At 64.1% G+C, this 19,330-nt stretch overlaps 4 protein-coding genes across 6 annotated transcripts; 1 reads left to right on the forward strand and 3 right to left on the reverse strand.

Annotated features, from left to right (window-relative positions):
- Window positions 1-8: 8 nt before the first annotated feature.
- Window positions 9-1,771, reverse strand: CUNH19orf25 (chromosome unknown C19orf25 homolog). 2 transcript variants are annotated; one of them, XM_052699885.1, is made up of 3 exons: window positions 1,598-1,771; window positions 1,032-1,203; window positions 9-956 (listed from the first exon to the last, which is right to left on the reverse strand). In XM_052699885.1, exons 2-3 carry the CDS (start codon window positions 1,192-1,194, stop codon window positions 778-780), a joined length of 342 nt encoding a protein of 113 aa, XP_052555845.1. In that variant the 5' UTR covers window positions 1,195-1,203; window positions 1,598-1,771; the 3' UTR covers window positions 9-777. The 2 variants fall into 2 exon arrangements, with proteins under 2 accessions (XP_052555845.1, XP_052555846.1); XM_052699886.1 differs by having other exon boundaries at window positions 9-683; window positions 777-956; window positions 1,032-1,771.
- Window positions 1,772-1,881: 110 nt separating this feature from the next.
- REEP6 (receptor accessory protein 6) lies at window positions 1,882-5,465 on the reverse strand. The gene is made up of 5 exons (XM_052699877.1): window positions 5,318-5,465; window positions 3,102-3,195; window positions 2,822-2,960; window positions 2,463-2,631; window positions 1,882-2,022 (listed from the first exon to the last, which is right to left on the reverse strand). The coding sequence occupies exons 1-5, from the start codon at window positions 5,430-5,432 to the stop codon at window positions 1,976-1,978; spliced, it is 564 nt and encodes a 187-aa protein (XP_052555837.1). The 5' UTR covers window positions 5,433-5,465; the 3' UTR covers window positions 1,882-1,975.
- A 7-nt stretch (window positions 5,466-5,472) lies between these two features.
- On the forward strand, window positions 5,473-10,955 carry PCSK4 (proprotein convertase subtilisin/kexin type 4). The gene is made up of 15 exons (XM_052699714.1): window positions 5,473-5,742; window positions 6,496-6,600; window positions 6,693-6,788; window positions 6,953-7,081; window positions 7,524-7,600; window positions 7,721-7,809; window positions 8,314-8,486; window positions 8,637-8,849; window positions 8,972-9,072; window positions 9,147-9,250; window positions 9,328-9,445; window positions 9,645-9,824; window positions 9,934-10,058; window positions 10,334-10,453; window positions 10,561-10,955. Exons 1-15 carry the CDS (start codon window positions 5,473-5,475, stop codon window positions 10,953-10,955), a joined length of 2,295 nt encoding a protein of 764 aa, XP_052555674.1.
- Window positions 10,956-12,679: 1,724 nt separating this feature from the next.
- ADAMTSL5 (ADAMTS like 5) lies at window positions 12,680-17,159 on the reverse strand. 2 transcript variants are annotated; one of them, XM_052699851.1, is made up of 13 exons: window positions 16,918-17,159; window positions 16,217-16,321; window positions 15,915-15,984; window positions 15,680-15,840; window positions 15,295-15,355; window positions 15,104-15,212; window positions 14,894-15,021; window positions 14,695-14,818; window positions 14,234-14,317; window positions 13,684-13,847; window positions 13,373-13,601; window positions 13,182-13,253; window positions 12,680-13,092 (listed from the first exon to the last, which is right to left on the reverse strand). In XM_052699851.1, the coding sequence occupies exons 1-13, from the start codon at window positions 16,983-16,985 to the stop codon at window positions 12,785-12,787; spliced, it is 1,683 nt and encodes a 560-aa protein (XP_052555811.1). In that variant the 5' UTR covers window positions 16,986-17,159; the 3' UTR covers window positions 12,680-12,784. The 2 variants fall into 2 exon arrangements, with proteins under 2 accessions (XP_052555811.1, XP_052555812.1); XM_052699852.1 differs by lacking the exon at window positions 16,217-16,321.
- Between the last annotated feature and the right edge of the window lie 2,171 nt (window positions 17,160-19,330).

Below are 19,330 nucleotides of genomic sequence, written 5' to 3' on the forward strand. Positions count from 1 at the left end.
CATCCCACTTCCCAAGAAGGGTTTTATTGAGGATTTGTCAAGGTTTGTGATAACCGCAGCCCTGGCCACATCGCTGCAGTGTCCCACTGCGTGCACCCATCATGGTGGCCCATTCCCACCACCCTGCTCTCACCGCACCACAAGACCCCCACCCACCACCCCCAGCTGCCCCTCAGCTCTCGGCTCTCTTCAGCTCTCCTGGTAGGGCCTGCGATGCTGCCAGGCTCCGCAGCAGCCGCTCGAAGAAGAAAGGGGTCTGATACTGCAGCTGGGTGAGGTGCTGCAGGAAGGGTGGCACCTCCTCCTTCCTCAGCCCCAGGCACACGGGGAGCACCCTGGTGCCACCGCGCTCCACGACGTGCTGCAAGTTCCACTCGGACACCCGTTGGCACCACGCATCCCCCACGGATGTGGGGGACAGCAGGAGGATGCCAACCCTGCTGGCACCGATGGCCTCAGTGGCACTCAGCACAACCGGGGTGCCGGCCACCTGGTCCCAGTGCTCCAAGTAGCCTCGGAAGCCCTTTTTCATCAAGAACTCAGCGATGATGGAGGCGACAGTGTGGTCCTCAGGGCAGTACCAGATGGAGAAGTCGTAGGTGAAGCGATGCCGTGTGGACATGGTGCTGGCAGGGGGCAGAGCTGCTCGCACAGCCACGTGGTGGGGATGAAGGCCGCGGGTGCTTTGAAAACGCAGCACTGTGAACGCGCTGGGAGCACAAGGAGGCAGCCAGGGGGGCTCCCGGTGAGACCCCCGGGCAGTGCCGTGTCCCGACCTCAGAACGCCTTCTGCCGCATCTCGGCGATGTCTCTCTCCAGTGCCGCGCCCGCCCTCTGCAGTTCGTCACGCTTCTCTGCCAGCTCCCCGCGCGCCTCCCGCAGCCGCCGGTTCATCTCCACGTAACCGCGGCACTGCCGGTACAGCCGCTCCTGCTCTTCCACGCCGTCCTCCTGCCCTGTGAGGCGTGGGGAACTCAATGGAGGTTCGGTCATCCCGGCACCCCGCCCGCTGCTGCTTCCGCGGGGCTCACCTGGAGCGGGGCCGTCACGGTCAGCACCGCTGCCCCGGGGAGGCTCAGCCGGGAGTAGGAGGACGGGGTCGGCCGGGGGCGCGCCCCGCACGTCGGCCAGGAGCTGCTCCACGGTGGGCGGCTCGGGGCGGGTGGGCAACACCCGTTTGGCCTTGGAGCTCATGGCGGGGCTCTGAGAGGGAGGGGAGGCTCACAGCCGGGACAGACGGACGCTCACCCCAAGGGCAGACGGCTGCCGGCCCTTCCCGGACCCGCAGAAAGACAGACAGACAGACACACAGACTCCTCCCCCCACGCACCCGGACTGACAGACCGGCTGACCGACCCTCCCTCATGCGGACAGGCCGATCCCTTCCAGGACAGACAGACAGACCGACATACGCAGCCTCAGCACGGTCACTCCTTCCCCGCCCCGGGATCTTTGCCCCCCGACAAACAGACAGGCGGACAGACAGAGCCTCTCCCACCGCCAGTTGAAGGACACGCGTCCTCCCACCTCCGCACCAACCCCGCTCCCTGGACAGACGGACGGACGGACAGACAGACGGACGGACGGAAAGACACACCCCTGACGCCCTCGCTCCTTCAGGACGAAGCCTTCCTCCCCGCTCCGTGGACAGATAGACGGACAGATAGTTCCCTTTCCCTGCCGCCAGACGGGCACACCTCTCCCCGCCCCAGGACAGACAGACAAGCCTCCCCTCCCGGCCGCCGTACCTCCGCCGCCCCACGCGCGCCCCTCCCTCGGGCGCGCACCGATGACGTCATCTCCGCGCCACCACCCGCGCACGAAACCACGCCCCCTCTTAAAGGCGCCGTGCCGGCCCGGAGCGCGCGGAGCAGATGGGAGTGGATCGGGAGCAGCTTTACTTGGGGGGGGGGAACCGAGCCGAGGACGGGCCCGGGAGCGAGGGCCGGGCTCAGACCGGCCTTGTCCCGGTGCCTCATTTGCTCTTCGCTTCCTGTGCCAGCTTCACGGCGGTCCCGGAGGCTGCGGGAAAGAGAGAGCGCCGTGTGAGCGCCGGAGCCCGCAACGAACCCGGCGGGACGGGAGAGTGCGGGGCTGCGGGAGAGGGGAGAGAGCCTGCCCTATATCTGCAGCGGGGAGCCGGGTGGACTACAGCAAAGGGGCCTAAAGAGAGGAGCGGGGCTTGTAGGAGCAGGGCTTGCGGCAGCGGGGCGCGGGCTCCGTGCCGGCTATGGAAATGCGGCTGTTACGTACGGACACGCTGAGCTGCGGGGCGACCTCAGCAGCCAGCCGGGCTCTGCTGCTGAGCAGAGTGTGCAGAACTGCTCCGGGAGGCGCAGAAAGAAGAGAGACAACGAAAAAGGCTGGGCTGCCATCATGGCAGGGATGGGGCTATGGCCTGGGGGGGGGACAGGAGGGGCACTGAGAGCTGCCCCAGGTTGGGGGGGATGGACCCACATTACCTTCTCTGGTGATGGCAGAGGCTGCATCCAGTGCTTTGGTGCTGAGGTCGCCGAGCACTGTGTCCACAGCACGGTGGTGCCTGAGGAAGCAGGGGCGGATGACATTGTGGTAGAGCACCTGTGAGCCATTCCAGGACACCGGGGCCATGCACCACACCAGGAACAGGCACTGGTTGGGGGGAGAGGAGCTGCAGAGCCGGGTTGGGACAGCAGTGCAGCTGCTGGGGTGCTCCGCTCCCTCCTGCCAAAGGCTGGAGCTCTCTGGAGGCCCCAAAGCTCAACAGATGAACCCCAAGAACTCAGCCATAAAGGGGAATGCTCCGGCACCTGCAGCCCCCGTGCCCCCATGAAGGTGTTACCTTCCCAGCGTAGTAGAAGGGGAACCAGTAGAGGAAAATGTCAGAGAAGAATTCAGCTATGCTGAAGACGCCGTAAACCACCCAGTATGTGAGCCACGTGGTGTCATCCTCCTTGCTGGAGCTCTCGATGGCTTTAATGCTGTGGGAGGGAGGGGATAAGTCACTGCTTCTGCAGGTTTGTTCCTACAGCAGGCACGGCCTTCCCCACAGCAGGTCCTGCTGCCCCAGGAGTGACTCTGCCCTCACGTTGCCCATCCAGGGCTGTAGAGTCAGTACTTACGAGACATATGCAGGGTAGGCGAAGCCAATGAGGTTGCAGACCAGTGAGGCACCGTAGCCAAACACCAGGTACAGCCCCAGGACGGCCAGGGAACCTGCAGGACAGAACCGAGAGCCAGGGATTCAGCACGGGGAGCTGTGCAGAGCTGCATTGCACTGCTGGGAGGAAGGGGTGCACACATCAGGCTTTGCTTTGGTCACCGTTTGTCCTTTCCCTGGCCTGGACTTGTCCATGGCAAGCAGAACACATTCAGGGGGACGGAGGCAGCCCCAGGTGGGAGATGCTTGCCTCCTTGCTGCCCTCTGCTCACTACCCTGTGTGTGCTTGTGCTGAGCCTGTTAGGATTCAGCCCCCTGAGAGCCAGCAATCCAGCTTCCCTGCCATTAAATGTGATTGTTAAATTAAAGACAAGGCAAAGCACCTCCCCGGTCCCCAGGTGCTGCATCAGAGGAGCACTCGCTGCCAAACCACCACTGTGGTGGAGCAGAGCACACAGCCTGGTGCTTTCTGTGCCACCCCAGCGGCATCTCAGCTCCTGCACACCCTGCTTACAACACTGCCAGCAGCATAAGCTCCTTATCCTACAGCAGGCAAGAGAGCTGGGACTTAGCCTGTCTGTGGCAGTGAATTAAAGGAAAGGGGCACAGAGGACGGCTCATCCCTGCACTGCTCACAGCAGCAGCTCAGTGCTGGCATGGGCACCTCTGGGCCCGGGGCTCTGCAAGGAGATGGGCGCTGTTCCCAACTCGTGGGAGCAGCCACAGCTTCCCTCCGAGGGAAACAAGCAGGCAGGTTCAGGCAGCTCCGGGTTTCATTCCCTAAAGAGCCTTAGAATGGATTTCACAGGCTAAGTTTAGCCCCCAGAGAAATTTATGTAAGAGCAGAACACAAAGGAGAGGCTCAGCTTGCACAGAGGAGCCTTGTGTGAAGGACAGGGCAGGAAGGAGACGCATCCTGGGGTCCTAAACCCACAATGACACCAATGTGAGCACAGAAGGAGGAAAAATCCAGCGGAGGAAGGGATTCTGTGCACTATGGACCCTGACCAGGCTGCTGGAGGAGCTGCCCACGCTGCCCCAAGGCACCCAACCCCTGAGCCCCGTCCCTGCCTCCCATATGGGATGGGAGATCACTGAAGATCTTTGCAGCACTGAATGGAGAGCAAGGCTTGGCCACAGAGCTTGGCAAAGAGGTTTCCCCAGCCACGAGCACAGGCAGCCTGCAGATGTGTCACAGAGGGGATGCTGTCCTCCCCTTTACCTGGCAGAGAATCCAGTTGTGCTGCCCAGAGGCAGCTGCTGGGTCTGTGCTGGTTTAAAAGGCACCGAGCAGCCCCTTCTGGTCCCAACAGAAATGAGGGACGGCTGCAGAGTGGGGGGAAGGGAGGAAGAAATCCGATATTTGTTGTTGAGCAGCGGCTTCACCTTTCCAGACACCGGAGCTGTGCTGCAGGAGCAACGCCGCTGCTCGTCCCCATCACCCACAGCCCAAAGTGCAACCGGAGCCCCAGCAGCAGGCATCTGACAGCCCAGCACTGCTCCAAACTCGTGTCTGCTCCTGCATGCGGCTCCCAGAGGAGCAGTCAAACTCTACAGCAGCCATGGGGCCAGGAACCGGGCTGGGAGCACAGCAGGGAAACCCCAGGAGGTTCAATACGGAAATGCAGAGGCAGATGGCAAGTCGTAAACGGGGCCAAGGAACAAACTTGGCCAAGGCTGAGGTGACAGCCGCACCGAGGGGTCAAGTGGTGTCAGGATCAGCTGCCTAGGGAGATATCTCTGGTTTCTCATTAATGAACAAACAGCACGTGGTTAACGAGCAGACCTCTGCCCTCCTGCTTGGGGGGGGGGGTTGGGGTTTGTCCCACACTGCAGCTGGGCTTCCCCAGGGCAGGGGGATGTGGGGACCCAGGCTGAGCACGGCTGTGAAGCCCATGTGGGGCTGGGAGGGGAGGTGGAAGGGGGGAGAGGAAGGAGAGTGAGGAGGGGAAGGGGCTGCCACCCCCCCAAATACACAACGGCCCCCCTGGCAGCTCCCTCATTCCCCCCCCCTTCCCCCCTCAGGCAGCGGCCGGCCCCATGCTGGGCAGCGCGGGGCTGTCAGCACACTCAAGGGCAGGGGGGCACCCGAAATTAGGGGAGGGGGCTGAGGGATCCCCGCGGGGCGGCTCCCGAGCTGGGGAAAAAAGGGATCCCGCGGTGGGGCTGCGGGCGCACCTGTAGCCAGGTAGAGCCGGCGGACTCCGGTGCGAGACTCCAGGCGGCCGAGGAAGTCGGAGAGCGGCCCGGGGCGGTCGAGGAAACGTTGCAGGCGCTGCTGCACGGAGCCCATGGCTGCGGGGCTCGCTCGCCTCCGCGCGGCCCCGGGTCCAATGCGGAGCTGTGCGGGGCGGGGCGGGCAGGTGGCGTCGCCGTGTCCGTGGCAACGATCGCGGGGCATGGCGGCACCGCGCGGCCTGGGGGCGGCGTGGGGGCTGCGGCTGCTGCTGGGTCTGGGGTTGGGGGGGGGTCTGGGGCTCCCGCAGGATCTGCCCGCAGCCCGGCCCCGAGTCTACATGAGCAGCTGGGCCGTGCGGGTGGAGGCGGGGCCGGGGGATGCTGGGCGGTTGGCAAAGCGGCACGGGATGCTGTGCGTGGGGCAGGTGAGGTCCGACACGCAGGTTGAGGGAGCTGGGCTCGGAGAAAAGAAGGCTGCGGGGTGACCTCAGTGCAGCCTGCGGTACCTAAAGGGAGCCTGCAAACAGGAGGGGAGTCAGCTCTTGGAAAGGGTTGATAACAGCAGGACGAGGGGAAATGGTTTGAAGTTGAGGGAGAGAAGATTTAGATTGGATGCCAGGGGGAAGTTCTTTGCTATGAGAGTGGTGAGGTGCTGGAACAGCTGCCCAGAGAGGCTGTGATGCCCCGTCCATCCCTGGAGGTGTTCGAGGCCAGGTTGGATGGGGCCCTGGGCAGCCTGGGCTGCTGTGAAATGCGGAGGTTGGTGGCCCTGCGTGTAGTGGGGGGTTGGAGCTTCGTGATCCTTGAGGTCCCTTCCAACCCTGGCCATTCTGTGGTTCTGTGACCTGCTGTAGGTGGGATGTAGGGCTGTGTAGGGGTACACGAGTTCCTATAAGGCTGCACAGCTACTTGCAGCCACCACACAAGCACGGGAAGCCCATGCACAAACCCCCATCCTGCAGAGAATCCTCTCCTCCAGTACCACCCTGGTCTAAGTCAGCCTGCTTTGGCATAGCGATTGGACTCGATGATCCCAAGATGTCCCTTCCAGCCCCTACAGTTCTGTGATCCTCTGGCACACCCAATGCATCACATCCCAACCCAGCAGAGCTGGCACTCACACATCCCCACCTCCCCGCCCATCTCCGTGCAGCCCCTGAGCTCAGCCCTCACTGCAGGTGCTGCAGGAAGAGCCCTACTACCACTTCCAGCACCGTGGCTCCAGGCAGACGTCCCTGAGCAGGCACTGGGGCTGGAGCCTGCGGCTGAGCAGGGAGCCACAGGTAGGGGCTGGGCTGCACCACGGACCCAGGGCAGGGTGTAGGATGACCCTATGGGAACACACAGGGTGCCTACAACGCTGCTTCCCCCCCAGGTTCTCTGGTTTGAGCAGCAAACGGTGAAGAGTCGCACCAAGAGGAGCGTCAGCGTGGTGCCCACAGATCCCTGGTTCCCCAAGCAGTGGTACATGGTGAGATTTTGCTGCTCTCCCATCTAATCCCGATGTCCTCAAGCAAATCACCTGCCCTGAGTATAAGCAGGGCTAATGCCAGCAGAGATGAGACAGCAGGAGGGTCCTTGAAGGACGTCCTCCACCTGCTGCTCTGCACCAATCGATCCCAATCCGTTCTGCAGAACAACGACATCAGCCCCGATCTCAACATCCTCGCTGCCTGGAGCAAAGGCTACACTGGCCGGGGGGTCGTGCTGTCCATCCTGGATGATGGCATTGAGAAGGACCACCCTGACCTGGCTGCTAACTACGTAACTACGCTCCCCTCGGGCAGAGCTCGGAGCTTCGGGGCTGGGAAGGGACGGCGCAGCTCTGCAGCCCGTGGGATTTGTGGTGGGAATTCAGCCTTGCCGTGGTCGGATCAAAGGGCTTTGTGTCTCTGCCATCATTTCTCACATCAAGGAAATGTTAGAACTTGTGCACGGACGAGCCCCCAGAATAATCAGATGTAATTACAGCAAGCTGCAAAGCAAGTAGGGCTTGTAAGCCCTCGCGTGCTCAGAGAGCAAAGAGAACAGGGGAACTTTAATCAGTTCACAGCAGCGTGGGTTTGGTTGAGCCCAGCAGGTTCAGGCGAGGCTGCTGCAGTCGCTGGGCGTGCAGGGACCTCCCTGGGCTGGGTGTCTGCCCTGAGCTGGCACAGCTCCTCTTCGCAGTGTGATTTTGTCACGTCGGTGCCCTGTTTTGCTCTAGGATCCCCTCGCCAGTTATGACTTCAACAGCAACGACCCTGACCCCCAGCCCAGGTACAACGCCTGGGATGAGAACCGGTGAGTTTTGCCCTCTGGTTCTGCGTGGAAATCCCCTCCTGAGCTGGGAGCAGAGCTGTGCCAGCCCCCCAGCCTCCCCTCCCCTCCCCCAAGGACGGATCTCCTGTGTCTGCCCCTCAGGCACGGGACGCGCTGTGCAGGAGAGGCAGCAGCCGTAGCCAACAACCAGATCTGCGGTGCAGGCATTGCATACAATGCAAAAATTGGAGGTGAGCAATTCCTCCTCCTGCTGCTTGGCATGGGAAGGAGGCACGAGCCAGCTCAGGAACCTGGAGGAAAGCGTGCCTTCAGCCCTCAGGCTGACCCCAGCAGCACCACAGTGCTGTAAAACCAGGGAGCTGAGGCTTCAGAGCAGTGCTTTGGACATCAGCAGTGAACCCCTGGATGATGTTTCATGGATGCGAAGCCCTGAGGGCTTCCCGGGCGCTGGGCTGCTCCGGGGGAAGTTTAGGGCTTGCGCAGCACTAGAGGGTGCTGCGGACTTACAGCAGGCCCAGCGGCAGCGCAGGGCTCTGCCTCCGCACACTGCAGGACCGGTGCCCTGCTCTCTGCCCAGCTTCCCTGCAAAGTGACCGTGCCAAAGGGGGTTAAAACTGCACGGGGGTTAAGAAGGATTGATAATCCAGCACTGACCTGTAGGAAACTGATGGCTGTGGAGCAGGGCTGGGGCTGGTCAGACCCAATGAGCCCTGACTGCCAGATCACCTCCCCAGGTGTGCGGATGCTGGACGGTCCCATCACGGACATCGTGGAGGCTCAGTCCCTCAGCCTGCAGCCACAGCACATCCATATCTACAGCGCCAGCTGGGGCCCTCTGGATGATGGGAGGCACGTGGATGGGCCGGGGGTGCTGGCCATGAAAGCCTTTCACAACGGGATCACAAAAGTAAGCACAGCGCTCACGTCCTGTAGGTTTGCTGGCTCCGGATCAGAGCAGAAGTGTGCTGGTGCTGGTGCAGCAGGGATACTTGGGGTTCTCCAGCACAGAGCTGGATGGTGACAAGGCCATTTCCTGCTCATCCTCTCCCTGTCCCAGGGGCGTGGGGGGCTCGGTTCCATCTTCATCTGGGCTTCTGGCAGTGGTGGCATCAATTATGACAACTGCAACTGCGACGGGTACACCAACAGCGTCTACACGCTGACTGTGAGCAGTGCCTTTGCCAGCGGCCGGCAGCCTCGCTTCAGCGAACCCTGTGCCTCCAGCCTCACCACCACCTACAGCAGCAGCACCAGCAGCGAAGCACAGATTGTGAGTGTCCCCCAACCTGAACAGGAGGAGGCGCTTCCACCCAAGCATGGGGCATGGAGGGACCGGGGTGCGTCCTCCAGCAGGGGACAAGGGACGAACCCCCACCCCCTTGTCCTCCCCAGGTGACCACTGATCTGCACCACCGCTGCACCGACAGACACGCAGGCAGCTCTGCCTCGGCCCCGTTGGCTGCAGGAATGGTCGCCCTCGCTCTGGAGGCCAAGTAGGTGCCGGGGGGCTGCCCTCAGAGCTCCCCCCAAAGCAGAGACCTCTTCCCCAATGTTCTCTCCCTCCCAGCCCAGCACTGACCTGGCGTGACGTGCAGCACCTGGTGGTCAGGGCCTCCCGACCCGCTCACCTGCAGGCAGAGGATTGGGCTGTGAATGGGGTCGGGCGCAAGGGTGAGTCTGTGGTTGCTGGCTTCAACCAGTGCCCAGCCCTCAGAGGGGCTCACGTGCCCCCTTCTCCCACATCCCAGTGAGCCACCACTACGGCTACGGGCTGCTGGACGCGGCTCTGCTGGTGGAGCTGGCCCAGGCGTGGGCAGGAACCCGGCCTCAGCAGAGGTGTTCCATCGAAGCTCTCCGTGCCCCCCGGTAAGGAACGAGGTCCCCTGGGGTCTGACCTCACACAGGGGCTTTCTTGGAGCAAAGCTGTGCTGCCTTCTGATGCAGGAACTGCATCTCAGGAGTTGGCTTCTGCTGTCAGTGCAGGGCTGTGGTCAGAGCCACGGCAGAGGGCAGGATGCCCACCGAGGGGGGGGGTGATGCTCTCACCCCTTCTTGTGCCCATCAGGAACATCGGCTCCAAACTCACCGTGCCTGCAGACACCTCCTCCTGCTCGGGGAGGACCAGGAGCATCCGCTCACTGGAGCACGTCCAGGTGCAGCTCTCGCTGAGCTACAGCCGCCGGGGGGACCTGCAGGTTGCACTGAGGAGCCCCATGGGCACCACGTCCACACTGGTGTCTGTGCGGTAAGGGTTGTGCCGAGTCCTGGCAGTGCCCTGTTATGCTCAGCCTAGAGTGTTTGTGGAGCCCCTTTGGTCTGCAGCCCCTGCAGCCCCCCCCCATGTCTGCCCACAGCCCATACGACACCAGCCAGCAGGGCTACAAGGACTGGACCTTCATGTCCACACATTTCTGGGATGAGAACCCCAACGGGACCTGGACACTGCAGCTGGAGAACAAGGGTGATGCCTACAACACAGGTGGGCACCGCAGGGACAAACCCATCCACCGCTACCACCCAGTGCTTCGTTCCCTCCCTTCCCTTTATTTGGTTGGCATCTGACCATCCTCCCTCTGCTTCCCTCTGGGCAAAGCCCATGGGAGAGCCCTGTCTCTGCGGGGGCTGTGCTTTGTGGTCTCCCACACAGCCCTATAAAGGGCATTGCAGCTTCCAGCCCCACATCCACCACCAAGGACGTGGGTTGGGGACGTATGGCCGCCACCCAGCACTGCATTCTCTTCCTCCCACCACCAGGCGTGCTGACCAGCTTCATCCTTCACCTGCACGGCACAGATGAGGACATGATGGCCAGGCACTTCTCAGCCCCCACCACGGGCGAGTGCACCAAGCGGGACGCACAGGGAGCATGCGAGGGTGAGCGCATTCCTCACCACGACTCTGGGCAGGAGGGGACGACGCTCTCAGTTCCTGGTGGCTCCAGGGGGCCCCATGTCCCCTCTCACACCTCCATCCCTTTGCAGAATGCAGTGGCTCCTTCTATGCCCACCAGAGCTCCTGCCTGTCCTACTGCCCACCCCGCTCCTACGGCCGCTCCCGGAGCACCACGCACACATCCCGCATCTGCGCCCGCTGCCACCACTCGTGCTACACGTGCCAGGGCAGCTCGGCCAACAACTGCACCTCCTGCCCCGCTGCCCACATCTTTGATGAGGACACCCACTCCTGCTTCGCTCCTCAGGGCCTCTCCCCCCAGGAAGGGCAGCACAGGAACCTCCTCCCCATCGTCCTCCTGCTCTGTGAGATCGCGATCCTCTTGGCCATGCTGTCCTGTATGTTCCGTACTGCCTGGCTATGTGTGCTGGCTGGCTGTGCAGGTCGCCTGGCCCACAGCCATCCGTACCCGTCTTCAAAATAAACCCCCTGTTGTCTTTATGGGCTGCTCCCACCCAGCTCCACATGTGGATACGGACACAGCGATGGCTGCCATCCTCTGCTGCCTCATCCCTGCACCCCCAGGACTGGGGCATTGCTGGACACAGCCCTGGTTCACGGAGGTGATGTCCAGAGGGAGCAGAGCACGGACCTCACGGCCTTTCCCAGGCGCAGAGGGGTGGGGAGGAGACGTGATATCCCTCCAAACAGCTGCACCCGAGTAAACATGTCTTGTGCTGGAAAGGCCAAAAGCCCACATCTGGGTATGGAGCAGGAGCTGGGTGCTCGGAGAGAACAGCCCCAATCCGCGCTGCAGTGCTGGCACACGGTTCAGCCTTCAGGAACGTGCCTGGGGCCACTGCACACCACAGTGCCCCGTGTCCCAGCAGCACGGCACAGCTGCGCCCCAGCACGCAGCGCAGCGCCGGGCTGGGACAGCGTGGGGACCGCTGCCAGCGGGGGCCCTCGTGGGGACATCACAGCCAAATGGGAGTCAGCCACCACTGCAGGACACGGGCATGGAGCAGAGAAGTGCAGCATTGCTGGGTGTTGGCCGTCAGTCCTGTGCCTGCTGTGCCATCCCCAGGCTCGGCGTGTTTGCACAGCTGGGGCACGCATGGATGTCACCAAGGAGAGAAAGACCTTTGTCCAAGGGTGCAATCACCAGGAAGCTGCGTTCCCATCACGGCACTCTGCCTGCAGCTGTGCTGGCCCTCGGCCTGGAGGGATTCAGGGACCCTCCCTAGGGGTCTCTCCCCCCCCGCCATGGCCTGTCCCATTCCCAGCGTGCAGCCTGCAGTGCGGAACTGACACTGAGCACGTTGTGCTGGGGGAGAGGTGGGGATGGGGAGGGCTGTGTGTGTCCGAGAGCAGCCCCAACTCATACAGCCCCATCCCAGATCCCAATCCCATCCTCACCATGTACCAGAGGGGTTCTCCCACCACTCGGTGCTGGGTCCCATGGGCAGCCTCCTGAGCAAGGAGAGCATCTGGGCTCCAGCACAACCAGCGTGTGAGCACAGTTCTGCCTCATCGCAGCGACGACGAAGACGTGGAGAACAGCAAAACTCCTGAGCACGCAGCCCAAACCCCCCAGACAGCGGGATGGGGAGAGACCCTCAGCAAAGGGGACAGCACAAAACTGCCCAGCACTGCTCACTGCCTGGGGATCCCCCCCCTCCAAGAGCAAAGCAGCCCCCTGTGCCCAGGGACAAACCCTGCTGGGTGGAAGGAGCACTTTTATTGGGCATCAGTGTCTTCCTGCCCCTAAGCACCGCAGGGTGCCTCACCCTCACCGGTGCACCGAATCACCTGGCACCTCCCAGGCTGATCCCAACACCCTGTGCCCATGGTGTGACTTGTCCTGGGGTGCGTGGCGCAGCGCCGGGGTGTCCCCATCCCCGTCCCCATCTGTGGGCCCCGTGGGACACAGCCAGAACACGGCTTGTGTTACGGCACAGCGACGGACCCGCGCCTCCGCCGGAAGGGAGATAAGCAGAGGTCCCGGCCCCGAGAGGCACAGCCTGGCAGGCGGCCACGTGGGGATGGGAATGGGGATGTGCTGCTCGGGGGGCTCAGTGCGGGGACACGGGACAGCACCCCAGGGTGGGGACACACCGGGTTTATTACAGCCAGGAAAGGGCTACACAGCAAGCAAGCCATAGATAGGTTTATTTTCTGCAAAAATAATAAATTACCACTCCCCTCCATCACCCCCCATGGCTGCGCCGAGGGCCACTGAGGTCCCACAGCGCAGCAGGAAGGAGGGGTCCCGTCCCCCCATCCCCACTGGGGTCCCCCATCCCTGCAGCCTCATTGCAGGTGGGCGCAGTGCCGTTCCGCCTCCCGCACCGCGCGCTCCTCGCGGGGTGACCACGGCCGCGCGTAGCCGTCGCGCTGCAGCAGGATGCGGTTCAGCGTGTGCTCGTAGTTGACGTGCCGCCGTGCCATCAGCACGTATTCGTGGCCCTCCAGCAGCGTGGGGCAGCCGCACGTGTCGGGCACCCAGACGTACTCCCGCGGTACCATGGGGAAGCGGCGCCGGTACGGCGTCACCACCTGCACCTCGTAGCGCATCTCCTGCCCCACCGAGCGGCGTGCCAGGATCCACGCTCGGAACACTGCAGGGTGGGAGTGGGCTGCACTGAGCGGGGCATCACGCCGGGTGTTGCCCCCCTCTGCCCTGTCCCCCCGCCCCACTGCTGCTCACCGAAGTCACTCTGGCAGAAGTGCCGGATGCGCTGGGAGCGTCCCTTGGGTGGACGGCACCGCCCGCATCGCCCTGCGGGGACAAAGGCTGGGATGTGGCACCCAAACCCTCCCTTGGGACCCGTAAGGAGAAAGGGGTGCTTCTAGACTCCAGCACACAGCCCAGGGGTGTGGGAGGATGTGGGAGGTCACCTGCAGCAGCTCTGACCCCAGGGGGGCTTCGCGGTGGCAGTGGCTCTGTGATGTGGCCCCAGGCCCTGGGGGTCACTGTGGGAAGTGGGGGCTCAACAGGCGGGGGGCTGCCGGCCCCACGGGGCTGGGGCTGCCGCAGGGCACTGGTGTCCACCATGCTGCGCTGGGGGAGCCCACGAGGCAACCAGAACTCATACTCAATGCCTGGGTTGGGCTCCTGCAGCAGCACCTGTGTGTTCAGGGGCAGAACTCAGGAGATCGTTGGGGTTGGGGGCAGCCGCCCGCATCCCCACACTGCCCCCGCTCCCCACCAGCACATGGAGGTCCTCGTCTGTGGGTCCAGGTGCCTCCAGGCTCTCGGTGCCATCAGGGCTGCGGGCGTAGAGCAGCTGTGTGCCAGCTGCCTCGTAGGGCCCCGGCCAGGCGATGGACCAGTCCCCATTGAGCACATAGCGTCCGTCGCTCCCCATCAGGGCTGTGGGAAGGAGCGCATCTGGGCTGAGCCACGCATGGCCCCGGGATTGGCACACAGGTCTGGGCTGGGAGGGGGCATCGAGCCCCCATTGGAGGCCCCCAGGAGGGCCAGAACATTGGGAACATTGTGTGTGGGGTGTGGGGGAGCGTTAAATCCATGGCAGGTTTGGCCCAAGTCCCATGGCACAGCTGGATCCCAAGGGCAGAGCTCCCCGATCCCCCAAGTCCCGCAGTGGCCCTGCACTGGCCAAAACTCACAGCCACCGCCTCTGGAAGCGCCCTGAGATGGGGAGCGTTGCACTCAGAGTGGGGGGAGTGGTGCTGCACAGTTGCCCGTGGCCATAGGATGGACTGGGACGGACTGGGAGGGGACAGAACACATCCTACCAAGGAAGTTGCGGCTCTTGTCTGTCACCTTGATGTTGGTGGCTCCAGCGGGAATCTTGGTCACATTCATGTACCCAAAATGACCTGAAGGTGGGCAGGGAGTCAGGGCAGAATGTGGCCCGAGGGGACATCATGGGGACAGCAGGGCCAGAGCTGGGACACCCACAGGGTGAGTGAGAAGTGGGAGGGGGTTGGGCAGTGGGGCACCCCCAGGGCATTGACCCTGCCTGACCCCACGCACTGGGACACGCAAGTCATGCGTGGGACCCCAAAAGGAGACATGGACCGTGTGGGCCCTGGGTGCATCCTGGAGACCCCTGACCAGCCCTGGGGATCACCAGACCACAGCAACACCCCAGAGGTGATGGGGCTTGCAGGAAAAGCAGGCAGGGGACAAGGGGACAGGGGAGCCAAGAGCCAAAGCATTCACCCATGGAGGGGCCGGGGCAATGTTCATTCACCGGAGAAGGGCTCCGTGTCCTGGAAGAGCCGGTGCACAAAGAGGCACCCATCCTGCCCGCCGCCGCACCGGCTGCAGACACGGGTCTGTGCACCCATGCCCAGGATCCCATCACAGCCAACGCTCTGCAGGAGCAGAGATGTGGTGTCAGGGCAGGGACAGGGACCGGGGCCAGGGGTCCCATCCCCACACACACCCACCAGGCAGCGCCCACCGACGCACAGATCCGTGGAGCCAGGCCTGCAGCGGGTGCCATCCAGCACTCGGCCAAAGGTGTAGTAGAAGTTGTGCCCCACAGCCAAGCAGTTGAGGTCACAGACGTTGGGGGCTGCAGAGCCAGAGGGAAGGAGGGGACACCAGTGGTGGGGGCATCAGGGCCCCCGGTGGTGCCCCCACGCCCTGGGGCTCACCTCCATAGAAGGGCACCCAGCGGTGCCGGGTCTGCATGCCCTGCACGGGTTTGTCGTCGTATAGGGAGCACTGCATGGCACGGAACGGCACCGAGCCGCCAGGGCAGCCCTGTGGGGGTGGCACGATGGGGCAATAGGGTCTGGAACGTGGAACCCACAGCGCCACGCTGCGCTGCACCATGGATGCTCACCTGCAGCTGGCAGAGGCGGTACTGCCGCTGGTCCCCTGTGCACGGCTCCTCCTCGGCAGAGCTGCAGCACAGCATCAGCAGGGTTAGTGTCAGGGTTAGGATTAAGGCAGCCCCATGCAGCCCTGTGACTCCATGGAGACTTCTTGTGGGGCTGGGATGCTCCAACTGGGCTGGGAGTGACGCACGAATGAGAGCAGAACCACGGTGTCCCATACGGGGCTGTGTCCCACATCTCCTGATGCGGGCAGCCAAATCCGAAACCCGCTTCCTCCCCCGTTCTTTCCCCTCTAAAACCATTCAGAACCGTCGTGTGGGATGGTGCCCAGGTGCTGAGGGGTTCTGAGCATGGGGACACACCAGGGGCTGCACTGCCCTCCCCGCTCACCGCAGACACCTCCGGGTGCGGAACGCAACGCCGTCCCCGCAGGAGCTGGAGCAGACACTCCATGGCCCCCACGGCCCCCACGCACCCTGAGCTGGCTGCCGGCGAAGCCGAGTGTGGGTGGGGGGCTCAGGACCCCACATCGCTCCTCGTGGGGCTGGGACCTGCGTGGAGGAAGGGGACAATCATGGCTGGGGCCGATGTGCGACCAGAGCAGCCGGGTGCCCCCAACCCTCACCTGTGTGGTGCCGATCCCACAGCCCAGGCTGAGCCAGGCCAGGAGCAGCGCCCGCCACAGCCACCAACACCTGTGGAGCAGAGACACCGAGGGTGTCACCCCACAGCTACTGTGGTGCCGCTGATGGGGTGACACCACGGGGACCCCAAGTTGAGATGGTGCTGAAAGGTCCCAGGGGTGCGGGATGCGCCCCAAACTGTGCCACCGAGGTGGGCGCAGCCCCACAGGTGATGCCATCACCCCTATGGCGCTGTGCTCAGCACAACTCTGTGCACCTCACACGGCCCCACACATCCCATTGCCTGCCGGGCTGGCGGTGCAGGACGGGACCTGCGTGGTGGAGGCGGTGGTGCAGCCGTGACTCAGTGTCCCTCCCTGAGCAGCGCGCCTGGATCCGGATCTGCCCTCTGTGAGCAATGCAGGGGGTGCCAGAGGGCTGCCCTGTGTCCCCTCCCCGCAGTGCCTGACCCTGAGCACCCCACTGCCCACAAAAACTCCTTTTCCTGTGGCCCTAAGCCACCTCACGACCTCAAACCACCCCACATCCGCAAAACCACCCCATGGTCCCCAAAGCACCCCGCAGCTCCACCCCGCAAAGGGGTGCGGGGGCCCCAGCCCTGCAGCAGGGACGGGGCCATTCCTGGAAAATCCCCTGGCTGAGCCGGTCTCCTCCCACCCCGCTGCGCCCACGGGGACCGGGGGTCTCTGGGGACACAAATTCCCTCCTGCACCCCAGCACCACACTGGTAGCAGCAGCACAGCCAGACCCCCCCCACACCCCCAATTTTCCCCGTGGGGGCCAGGGGCAGCCGATGGGGGCAGAGGGCTCAGCAGTGATGCCCGACCTCAGCATGGTGCAGGAGGGCACCACGTGCCTCAGTTTCCCTGGGGCGAAGCAGGGCTCTGCGTGCCCATGGGGCAGCAAGGGGGGTCCCACAGCCCACCTCCCCCCAGCAGGGTGGGCAGAGAGCTACGAGAGATTCAGCAGAACGCAGCGGCTTACCCGGCACCGTGGGCTCCCCCGGGGTGGGCGCGGGCTGCCAGGCTGTCCCGCCGCCCTATTGCAGCCATGCCTAGCTCTGCTGCAGCACCAGCACCCTGGGGTGCGTTCTGGCCGGTCCGTCCTGACCCAGAGGTCCCGCTATGGGGCCGGGCACACGGGGGGCAGCTCAGGACCCCCCCGGCCGAGCGGGCATCGCGTGTGCGGCTCCTGGGGCGGGCGGCTGCGCTCCCCTCCCGCTCGCCTCCCGTCCCTCCCCGCTGCGTTATTAATATCCAGCCCCAAAGGTGCGCCCAGCCCTCCCCAATCTCCTGCTTAACCCTTGGGGGCCCGCGGTGCACCGAGCTGCGGGGGAGGTTCTGCTTGGGGGGGGGGAAGGAGGGGGGGCACAGATGGGGGAGGGGGAAGAACGTGACCCCAAATCCGACCTCAGCCTCAACACTGTGGGGTGACACGGGGTCTGGTGCCGCTGGAGTTGGTATCACCAGGGGAGGTGGGGGAGGGGGGCCCCGTTCCTGGCACCTCGCTGTGCCCCCCCTCGGAGGTGGCTCCGTCCTCCCCCCCCTCCCAGGGGTCTCCTCACCCATTGGCATCACACACACACCAGCACAGCCCAGCGTGGCACACAGGGAGTTAAGGGCCTGGGATGTCCCTGGGGGGGCCACAGCTGCCTCCAGCCCTGCGCTGGCTGCTGGCCAGCCCCCCCCCCCCCCCACCCCAGTCAAGGCCCAGCTGCAGGCGCCAGGCAGGGAGCCCTGTGCAGGGGGCCCTGGGGTGCAACCCCCCCTGCTGCAATTGGGATCCTTGGAACCCAGTCCTGCCCAAAGGGAAGGAGAGGCAGATAAGACCCCCTCCACCCCCAGCCCCATTCTTCCCCAGCATCTTTGGGGCTGGGTTCCAGCAGCTACAGAGAGATCTTCTGGAGAGATTGGGGGGGGGTCTTTGAGTGCTGGGAAGGCAGGCAAATGGAGGGGGTCACAGCATCCCCCAAACTCTAGGTACATTGCCATGGGCTCCATCCCCACCCAGCAGCCCAGGGAGGTGGGACCCACCCCAGGGCTGTGCCCCCCTGGACCCACAGCATCACAGCACCCAGGGTACAAACAGCCCGGAGATGAAGCAGTTACAGCACGGGGGGGGGAGGAAAGCCAGGTGCAGGTGATGGTGAAGCATTCCAACATAGAGCACAGTGCAGCAGGATGGCACAGGGTGAGCTGCCCGACAGCTACATCCAGAACGAGGGCAGCGGGGCTCTCTACCAGCGGGGATGGCTGCTGGGGGAGGTAAATGTCCAACAGCTTCCTGCCTCCAGCCAGGACTCCCCCTTTCCATGGGGAAACCAGCGCAGACAGAACAAGGATGGAGGCAGAGCAGAGCACAGAGCAGCACCAGGAGATCCCCCGGGGTCCCAAGCCCTGGGAGTCCATCCCGCTGTCCCCCCAGGGTGCTTTTGGGAGCTGCTATCAGCTGATGGAGTTGGCCAGCGGAAGGGTCTACGCTGCAAAGGTGATCCCAAGGGCCCGGCTCTCCATGCCAGGAACCAGGGAGAGGGTGAGTGTGGGGGGACAGGACACTCCAGGGAGGGGAGCAACGCCCGCAGCCCTTCCTCCTTCTCTTGTCTTGGGTTGATCCCTTGCTTCCCATCCCCATCTCCCTGAGGGCAGCGCACTGGGGGGGTCTCTGGGCTCACCCCAATGCAGGTGGAGCACGAGTTGGAGCTGCACGGCCGCCTGTGCCACCGCCACATCGTCCGGCTGCACGGGCACTTCGGCACCCACAGCCACCTCTACCTGCTGCTGGAGCACTGCGGGCGCGGGGTGAGCGGGGTTGGCAGGGATGGGGGGCAGCAGCGGGGCTGTGCTGTGCTCTGAGCCCCCTCTCTGCCCCAAGTCCATTGCTGACATCCTGAGGGCTCGAGGAGCGCTGACAGAGCCGGAGGTGAGGTATTACTTGCAGCAGGTGATCGCCGGGCTGCGCTACCTCCACGGGCACGGCATCGTGCACAGGGACATCAAGCCAAGTACGCAGGGTGTGCAAAGAGGGGGTGGGAGAGCTGCGGCTGCATTCAGGCTGACGTCCCCCTGCAGGTAACCTGCTGGTGACCGAGGAGATGCAGGTGAAGATCGGGGACCTGGGGCTGGCGCGGCAGGTGGCGGCAGGCGGGCGGCAGTGGGGGTGAGCGCAGCCACGGCTCCCCATCCACGGGGGGAGCAGCACGGAGCTCACTCTGCCCCCCACGCAGGACGCTGTGCGGCACACCAGGATACCTGGCCCCAGAGGTGCTGGAGCGCAAGGGCCACGGGCTGCCCTCAGATGTGTGGGCGCTGGGCTGTGTCATGTAGGTGGTGGCCCAGCAGGGGGGGAGGGCAGGGGGTGCCCACGGCCCTGCTGAGCACCCAAACCCCCCCCATCCCCC

This window comes from Tympanuchus pallidicinctus, unplaced genomic scaffold, assembly GCF_026119805.1.
Source record: "Tympanuchus pallidicinctus isolate F22 unplaced genomic scaffold, pur_lepc_1.0 scaffold38, whole genome shotgun sequence".
NCBI classification, from domain to species: domain Eukaryota; kingdom Metazoa; phylum Chordata; class Aves; order Galliformes; family Phasianidae; genus Tympanuchus; species Tympanuchus pallidicinctus.

Coding starts and splice junctions, on each gene's coding strand:
- ADAMTSL5 (XM_052699851.1), bottom strand. CDS start 16,985: ATGGCTGCAATAGGGCGGCGGGACAGCCTGGCAGCCCGCGCCCACCCC. Junction 14,819..14,893: donor GCGTCGGTGGGCGCTGCCTG/GTGGGTGTGTGT, acceptor CTGCTCCTGCAG/AGCGTTGGCTGTGATGGGAT. Junction 13,093..13,181: donor CTTCTGCCAGAGTGACTTCG/GTGAGCAGCAGT, acceptor CCCACCCTGCAG/TGTTCCGAGCGTGGATCCTG.
- PCSK4 (XM_052699714.1), top strand. CDS start 5,473: ATGCGGAGCTGTGCGGGGCGGGGCGGGCAGGTGGCGTCGCCGTGTCCG. Junction 7,082..7,523: donor CTGACCTGGCTGCTAACTAC/GTAACTACGCTC, acceptor GTTTTGCTCTAG/GATCCCCTCGCCAGTTATGA. Junction 9,251..9,327: donor GAATGGGGTCGGGCGCAAGG/GTGAGTCTGTGG, acceptor CCCACATCCCAG/TGAGCCACCACTACGGCTAC.
- CUNH19orf25 (XM_052699885.1), bottom strand. CDS start 1,194: ATGAGCTCCAAGGCCAAACGGGTGTTGCCCACCCGCCCCGAGCCGCCC. Junction 957..1,031: donor CCGTGACGGCCCCGCTCCAG/GTGAGCCCCGCG, acceptor CACGCCTCACAG/GGCAGGAGGACGGCGTGGAA.
- REEP6 (XM_052699877.1), bottom strand. CDS start 5,432: ATGGGCTCCGTGCAGCAGCGCCTGCAACGTTTCCTCGACCGCCCCGGG. Junction 3,196..5,317: donor CCGGCTCTACCTGGCTACAG/GTGCGCCCGCAG, acceptor TCTGTCCTGCAG/GTTCCCTGGCCGTCCTGGGG. Junction 2,961..3,101: donor GCCTACCCTGCATATGTCTC/GTAAGTACTGAC, acceptor TCCCTCCCACAG/CATTAAAGCCATCGAGAGCT.